Genomic DNA, 8,875 nt, shown 5'->3' on the forward strand with positions numbered 1-8,875 from the left:
AATATTTTAAGTCCTTATGGCTACAGGTTCAAACACTGTTCTCATTTTTTACTCTTCCAGAAATGATAGAAAATGTTTCCCAATATCCCTTGGAATACTTAGGAAGTGAAACAGCAGGATAAGAAACTCAAGATAGTTAGAGCAAGTAGTCTCACAGCACACAAATTGCCTTTATTTTGCAATTGGACACACACACATACACACACACACACACACACACACACACACACACACAAATGGCACAACTGTGCCTGAAATTCTTTTTACTTCTTTTATTGAACTCCATAAATATTTTCATAAGGCTTTATGTCATTACAACATCTTTTTTTTGTTGTTGTTGTTGTTAAACATTTCCAAATACACAATTTTGACACTTGTTTGACAGAGTCAAACAGTCAGATAATAGAAACAAAAGAATAAACCGGCAAATGCAGAGCAGCAGGGGTAGTCAAAATCACTGTTGCCCATCTATTCACCCAGCCCGCCCCACCCCCAAAGCACTAAAATATCACTATTTGGCTTCATACTAGAATTGTTAGAACTCTCTTGTTGCTGTCCTTAATAGATCAATTAAAGATATACACATAGAAAGTGGGTGAGAGAAAGAGAGAAAAATTGTATTTCTGTATTTAGGACCTCCCTACAGTAGAACTCAAAGAACAAACTCCCAAAACTCTTTTGGAAAGAAAATTCAGGCCTCATTGAATTGAGGAAAGGGGAGTACAGGGGCATGCAGAAACAGGAAAATTATAAAGTTTGGGGGAAGGGATTATATGGCTGTGGAGATGCAACAGGTTTAGCTACTGAGTCCAGGGATTTAATGTTTCCCTTTGGGCTACTGGCCACTGATCTACTTTGAGCCATAGGTGTGGGGGTGGAGCAGGGCATTCCAATCAAAGGAGAGCAGAATTGATAGTGCCTTCACAAATTATTACATCTTGTTAGGCCAGTGGACTGGATGGAGAAACAGGATGATGAGAGGTAATACCCCTGATCTGGGAGCCTTGAATGTTGGACTCAGAAAGGGGAAGAGAATGAGAGGGTCTGGCCAAAAGATACTATAGATCTAGAAACCTTTCAAAACAAGCCCTCCTGGTGTGCTCCTAACCACTGGAGAAAGTTGCCAAGGCCAAGCCTAGTGAGAGTGGGTCGAAAGTAGGAAATGAAGGTACAATAAGGGAGGCCTGCATAGGAAGTGAAACACATTTCAGTTTGCCACATTTCAGTTTGTAGTCCATGTGCTAGATACCAGATTTCTTGCCATAAGGGCTTATGTAGCTCTACCATATGCTGAGCAGTGATAGCCAGTCCCGAGCCCTGGTGTTCTGCTAGCTAGCCTTGATAACTACGAAGTCTGACAACAACGTGTAATTTGTTTTCCATAGGGAAAGAATCTCAGGGGTAGGGCTTAATCTAGGTCAGGAAGTACAAATTCAGCTTTATTGAAGACCTCATACAGCTATGGTTGCTGCTTGGTAAGCTTATATATATATATAAGCTTATTTTATATATATATAAAAGTCTTTTCTTGTGAGGTCCAGGACAGACTCAATCTCCAGATTCCTGGATAGGGTGGGTTTTCACACTCCTTTATATTCTAGTTTTCTTGCTCCAATCTCTAGCCATACAAAGGGCTAAATGACAAAGAATAAGCACTCTTGTACTCATGGGGATTCTGATTTTTGTGGGAAACATTCTGGTCAAATGGAAAACCTGACAAGAATTAACTTCAGTGTTCTACCTCAGATCTTTTTTTCCCTCAGATGTTAAGGTAGCCCCAGGCTTCTCTATCACTTGCCTCAGTTGTCCTGGGATAGGAGTCTGTCAGGAACAAAGGCTACTTTGAGTGCTAGAATGGCTCTAATATGCCAATACTCATAATCCTCTACCAGGAAGACAGTAAGGGCAAAGAAGGAGACAGAGAAGATTATCCATGCAATTTGCTAACAATTGGGGATGTTTCTTATAATGTCAGTGATGCAAATTACAGGTATATTATCTTAGATCAAGCCTTTCTCTTTTCCTGATGGTCCCTATATGATGTAGTTGTCAACCTTGAACTCTTTTCAGGTTAATCTGAAGGTGGCTAATGAACTTGGCCAAGCAGGTTTTTCTCTTGAACTCCTCCATAAACTTCTAACAGTGATGCCTTATGAATCTGAAAATGGAAGCAGGGATGACCAGAACACTATATAGAGAGCCCTACCTGACACCTACCTACTATCTATGGGTTATGGGGTGGAGATAAATCTCTTCCCCATGATGCAAAGTCTCAATTTCTTCGTTACTAGTTTAGTTAAACCTTTTGCCTAGGGAAGAGATAGGCTGAAAAGGAGATCCATAATAAAAGAGGCTTGAAAAAGAGACTAATGGACCCAAACTAACTCTTAGGTGAAATCCTTCTATGGCTTAGCATTGCTGTAACATGGGAATTCTCAGTGCTAGAAGAAATCACCTAAATAAAAACTATCCCCCTAACAGAAGACTTCTCTACTCTCATTACTTTTTTTTCACTCCTTTGTTTCTGTTTGGTTTTATATCCTTCCACAATACCTAAAACAGTGAAAGCAATAGAAATACCAAGCAGATAAGTCACAGGGCACAACAGAGCATGTCTAGACTGGCACAATTGTGGACACAGGATGCTGGGAAAAGGCTGTTGGTATAACTGCAGGGCTACAGGAACATTTGCAGATGGGTGCATGAGGAACAGGAGATGGGAATATCCTCTCCTTCTCAGTGAACAGTGACAGGGAGAGAAATGAAATCCCAAACCCACTACATAAATTAAATTCAAAAGTTATCAGCATCAGTAGCATAAGGAAAGGGGAATAAAACAATGTAAATACTCTATGGTAATAATGACAGGTCAGTGAACTAGAGGAGCGAATAAGTTATCTTAACAGGAAAAAGAACAAAGAGTAAGGGGGAGAGGAACAAGGTTAAGAACTAAAAATTTTAAGAAGTGATTACATGTTTGGAAATCAGTGGTACTTCTTACCAACTATAGATTTCAATTCCCCAAAACAACAGAAAATGGTTTTGGTCCTCCTCTGTGTGTGTATATGTATGTATGTGTGCATGCATGTGCATGCATATGTGCACACATGCCCACACACACACATGTGTATACGTAAAGGTCTATGTGTGTGCGCATGCATGTATGTGTGCACACACACGCACACACACACACACTCACTCTCTCACACACATACACATTTTATATATATATATATAAATTTTCAACAGTGCTTCTCCGAAAAAAAGGTCCATCTATAAATATAATTTTATTTATTTTAAAATTATCTGCCTTCCTATAGGTATTATTTTTTGAAGGGGGTTAACCTACTGAAGTTTTGCCAGAATGGTGACTGGCTGCGTTTCGGTTCAGTGAACTCAAACACTTGAGACTGAGCGATGCCATCGGGGACCAGGTACTGGCCCTGGTTTAACGGGTCCTGTGGCGGTGGGTAGGAAGGAGGAACTGAGCGGGCAGAGTTGACACCTAGAGCCAATAGGAGACCAAAGGAAAGAGTATAAGTTAAGTACCAAGTGAATTCTCAAATGAATAGCGATCACTCACAGTACACTAGTTTTGTGAGGTTTACCTGGTAATGGATTGAATAACCCTAATTCCAAAAATGTGAAATACTCTGAAATCTAATAGTTAGAAAGTTTCATATTTTAGACCTTTTAAGATTTCCATATTAAAGCTGTTCAATCAATAAAGTCTATACAAATATTCCAAAATTAAAAAAAATATATATATATCCAGTTTGTAATCTGAGGTACATTATGTTTCAAGCACTTCAGGTAAATGATAATTAACCCATGCTGCAAATTATTTCCTTCCCTGTCATATTTGTAACAACATCTCTATTTCTATTCTATTTCTTTCACCATCTTATCAGGTATCACAAAAAATAAAATAAAAATAAAATAAAATCTGGAGTGCTACCATCACTTGTTTGACAGACAAGAAAACCAAGGACCAGAAGAAATGTTATACCTAAGATATTATACCCAGCTCGCAATAAAGTTGGAACTAGAGCTCACATGTGCTGAGTTCCTAGTTAGGATTTCTTTTCAGGAGACCATAATCCCTGAAGAACCTCACAAACTCTTTCAATTCTAGACTTTAGTTCTTTTCCTCTCCAACTCTACCTGAAATTGTCAAAATAATCTGGTTAAGAACTACTGACTTCAGGACTTTCCATAACGGTTAAGGCCCAAGTAATTTAGTATTTTGCTTTGGGTTGACAGTGACAAACCTGTATTCAATAGAAAATTGGCATTAGTAGTTGAAACAGAAAGGAAATTCATCACCATAAGACATGATTCATAGAAAAAAAGGAAAATGGAATCTGTGACCTTTCAATGATACTGAGGTTACAGACCTTTTTATATTAATGGAGGGTTCAAGGAATCCAACTCCCCTGACAGTAGTTCTAATGCTAAGCCATCATCAGCCATTGGTACTTTCATAGGAAGAATCATCCGGTTCTGTAGCCATTTTTGGAAAGGTGGCAAGTGCTAGAAATATGAGGGTATTAGATGCTAACAAATAATACATTATGGGAAGTCCTGCTTTATAAGCTCTAGTTTTCATTTTCTCTTTCAAGCTTTTGATATCAAATATACAAACTCTAAACATTTTTAAAATACTTTTTTTTTAGGGAGCTATAGTTTCATATTTAATTTCACAATGAATTTCTAAATTATTATACAAGGTGTGGGCTTATATCGGGGTCCTAATTTGTTGATAGAAATCTAATTCAGACTATTTGTTGAAAATATTCCACTTTCTTTGCTGAATTGCTGTTCTGTCTTTGTCAAAAATAAGTCACACATATGCATGTAGGTCTATTTCTGAATTCTCTTTATTAAGCCATCGGTATTACCTCAGTTAATGTACCTATATAATGAGGATTGAAATTTGATGAGCTACGTACTTCCTTTTCATTCCTATTTATTCAAGATTGTTTTATTTACTCTAGAGTAATAATCTGATTTTCAACTGGCTTTAAAGTTGATGAAAATGGAGGCTGTGCATCCGATTCTGACATTGTATTGATAAATTCAATTGGGTTGATGCATTGGGAATTAGCATTTAACCCCAAGAAGTTATATACAAATCCTGAAAACCAAGACAGCAGAAAGTAAACAAAGTAAAGTGAAAAGGCCTTTTTATCATCCAGATAACTCTTCCCTCAGAAAAACAGATGGTTGATAATGTCCCCTGGTGTTACAAATAACATGCGAAGGGGACACTAAAACAATTACTTAACTAATGACATTTGCATGAGAGCTATCCTATCAATTTTCCCTTCATTATTTCTAGAATTCACTCAGAATCCTAGAGCTAATGAGAGAGCAGAAGGAAAGGACTGGAAAGTGCTGTCTTTTTAAGATTATCAATTCCTTGGAACAGTGAAAATACTGTCAGTAAAAAATAGCTGCCAGTAATTGAGATGAGAGAATCAAATGAGCTCTTTTTTTTTTTTTCAAACAAGAGATATCACCATCATCAGGACCCTGAGATGAAGAGGGGAGAGCAGTGGTCTCAGAATCAAGATGACTTAGGTTAAAAATCACTTTACCTTGAATGTTTTCAGTTTCTTAACCTGGAACAGGGGCTAATAGTGCCATTTTCTTTGGGTTACTATAAAGATGAAATGAAAGAAATTAAGAAACTTGGTACTATGTAGACACTCTAGAAAGCGGAAGGTAGCCCCTTCTTTTGGCTCAACCGAGCACTTCAGTTTTGTTCTGATTCATGAAAAAGAAAAGAAAAACTATTTCAAATTGAAGCTGATTCTATTTGAATTTGAATTTTTCAATGGTATTTCCATGTATGCCTCGGAGAAAGACTATCTTGTTCAATTTGAGGCTCTTCCCTTTGGTTTGGGGCTACTGATTAGGTAAGCATTTTTAGATCACTGAAAAAAAGCTGAGAACATATCCCTGTATCTTTATATTTATTAAATAAATTATATACATGCATTATTGCCTGCTTCTCTCTAGATTATTCAAGAAATTTTTCTTATTTTGAAGTAAACACAAAAAAATTTTTATTTTGTTTTGTTTATATAGCCAATAACATAGATATGACTACCCCACATCCCTTACTCTCAAGGATTAAAACACTAAGAGCATTTGTTACTTGTTATCAAGAATACCTGGGTAGCTGGAAACTATTCCAAGTGAACCTCAGTACAGAAAGGAGCCAAGGAATATGAAAACACATACCCCATGGTTTCCTAGTCCCACACAGACAGTGAGTGGGTCTGAAGGAGTAAAGGAAGAAGTACCTTTCTGTTTAGAGGCTTTTCTCACAGTCATTGCAGCCTGTCTCTTCTGATTTTCAGAAATCTCAAAGCCTACAAGAGAAAAAAGAGAACTTTTGTTATGAAAACCATATGCCTTTACACACTGCAAAAAACGAGTATACCTTTCCTTCCAAAGCTATCTGACAAATATAGCAAAAGAAACAAAAAAACTTGAAACAAAATGCTGGCAAAGATGTAGGGAAAGATAAACTATTCACAGCTGAGCAAAACTTGGTAGAGTTGTTAAGGAAATCAATATGGAGGATTCTGAAAATATTAAAAATAGAACTACCTTATGATTGAAATTCCTGAACACATTCCCAAAAGACTCTATATCCTACTACAGAAGCACATGCTCATCCATGTTAATAGATACTCTAGTCATAATAGCCAGGAAAGGGAAAGAGTTTAGCTGTCCCCAAAATGATGGGTACATAAAAAAATATGGTACATATGCACAATGGACTTTTACTAAGTTAAGTAAAACCAAAGTACAAAACTTGCAGAAAACATTTGATAATAGATAATTTGATAAATTATATTAAATCATGTACACCAGATTCAAAAGGACGAGTGAAGCATATCTCTCTTATTTGTGGAGCCTAGATTTTAATATGAGTGTGTGGGCATAAGTCATGAACTTGGAGAAGAAACTGGGAGAAGGGAAAATGAAGTTTTGGGGAAGGGAAAAAGTAATAGAATATATGTTCTTTGAAAGCAGATAAGAGGTAGAAGAGAACAAGGGAGACGAGAGGATGGGTGGAAGGATGGGTGGAAGACTGGGAGAAGAGAATCAACAGAAACAAACTATATCTGAAAATGCCATAGTGAAACCAAATTGTTTATATGATAGCTTAAAATAAAATATTAATATGTATATGCATATACATACATGTATGTGACAAGAAATAATGAAATAATTATGCAAATAATTATGAATAATGAAAAATGGAGGCTTTGAATTTGAAAGAGATAAGGGAGGAGTATAGGGCAGGATTTTCTGGAAGAAAAGGGGCAATGATGTAATTATAGTAAAATCTCAAGAAATATGTTTAAAAATTTAAATAAAAAGGTTGCTATCATTGACCTAGTAATTCTTTTATAGAAAATCCACTAAAGTAATTTGTTAGAAATTTTGAGAACTAGATTTCTTTAGGGTGTATGCCCAAGAGTTGTAAGATTTATTTTTAATTTTCTTAGGAACCTCCATGGTGGATTTTTTTCCAAAACAGGGTTTCTCTGTGTAGCCCTGGCTGTCCTGGAACTCACTCTGTAGACCAGGCTGGCCTCGAACTCAGAAATTCACCTGCCTCTGCCTCCCAAGTGCTGGGATTAAAGGCATGCACCACCACCGCCCGGCTCCATGGTGGTTTTTTGTTTGTTTGTTTGTTTGTTTTGTTTTTGTAATGACAATCTTTGATCATTTGCTATTTTCTTTTCTTTTTGCTAATAGTTATTCCAAATGAATGAATGAACCATTGTGGTTTTGATTTATTCATTTCTATTGATTAGTGAGATTGATCATGTTTTAATGTATCTAGGTGGCCATTTGAAAGTCTTCTTTTGAAAAACATCTACTCATGTCTTTAATTCATATTTTAATTGGGTTACTTGCTCTCTTGTATTGAGTTGTTTCAGTTTCTTATAAATTCTGGAAATAAATACTGCTATACAGCACTATCCTCTGAGCTAAACATCTGTCATCTTTATAAGCCCAGCTGTATCTGCTTGCAGAATATTATCACAAGGGTATCCAGATTGCCTTCTTAACCAGGTGGATTTAATTCTGCCCTAATTATATGTGGTCTCATGGTTTCTAGGAGGTTCTACAGGCTGGTAAAGGCTAGAGAAAAAAAGATCTATTTATGCAGCCAGGGTGGGCACAGACCTTCCAGTTGGTGGCTTTAGGGTCACCTGTGCACCTGGCCATAAACCCTCATTCCTGCTCTAAAAGTAAGTTTAATACACTCTCTGGTTCTTCTCGGTGAAACTTCTATAAAATTAGTTTGTCATTAGGAACTTAGAAGGAATGGGATATATATTGCCAACTTTCCAATATTGACAGAATTCATGCAACAAATGCCACACTATATGTTGGTAAGAGTTTTCTCCTAAATTGTAGCTATCTCATGTTTGGTTTTCTTTATTTTTTTTCTTTCTTCTTCTATAAAGTATTTTTTGAGTTTGTATGTCAAAAAGATACTTGCATTTCCAGGTTTATTGAAAACACTATTCACAACACAAGAATATGTGGTCAACCTAATTATCCATCAATGAACAGATACAGAAAATGAGAAGACACTATTTAGCTGTATAGAAACTTGAAATTCTTCTTTTTAATAAAATAGTAGGATTTGGAGGACATTACATTAAGTAAGATAAGTCAGATATAGAAAAGATAAACAGCGTATAATCTTTTATCTTAAAAATTAACATCATAGCCGGGTGTGGTGGCACACTCCTTTAATCCCAGCACTTGGGAGGCAGAGGCTGGTGTATTTCTGAGTTCGAGGCCAGCCTGGTCTACAGAGTAAATTCCAGGACAG

At 36.6% G+C, this 8,875-nt stretch overlaps 1 protein-coding gene across 4 annotated transcripts in view; it reads right to left on the bottom strand.

Annotated features, from left to right (window-relative positions):
• Window positions 1-257: 257 nt before the first annotated feature.
• Arhgef9 (Cdc42 guanine nucleotide exchange factor 9) overlaps window positions 258-8,875 on the bottom strand; it is a 119,478-nt gene continuing 110,860 nt past the window's right edge. For 3 of the 4 annotated variants that reach the window (XM_031365120.1, XM_031365112.1, XM_031365101.1), the window contains exons 9-10: window positions 6,312-6,380; window positions 258-3,505 (exon numbers count right to left, since the gene is read on the bottom strand). In XM_031365120.1, coding sequence (XP_031220980.1) covers window positions 3,324-3,505; window positions 6,312-6,380 — 251 coding nt within the window. In that variant the 3' untranslated portion in view covers window positions 258-3,323. Of the gene's footprint in view, window positions 3,506-5,600; window positions 5,663-6,311; window positions 6,381-8,875 lie in introns of all 4 variants that reach the window. The other variant, XM_031365126.1, reaches the window with a different exon arrangement.

The sequence above is a fragment of the Mastomys coucha genome, chromosome X, assembly GCF_008632895.1.
Source record: "Mastomys coucha isolate ucsf_1 chromosome X, UCSF_Mcou_1, whole genome shotgun sequence".
NCBI classification, from domain to species: domain Eukaryota; kingdom Metazoa; phylum Chordata; class Mammalia; order Rodentia; family Muridae; genus Mastomys; species Mastomys coucha.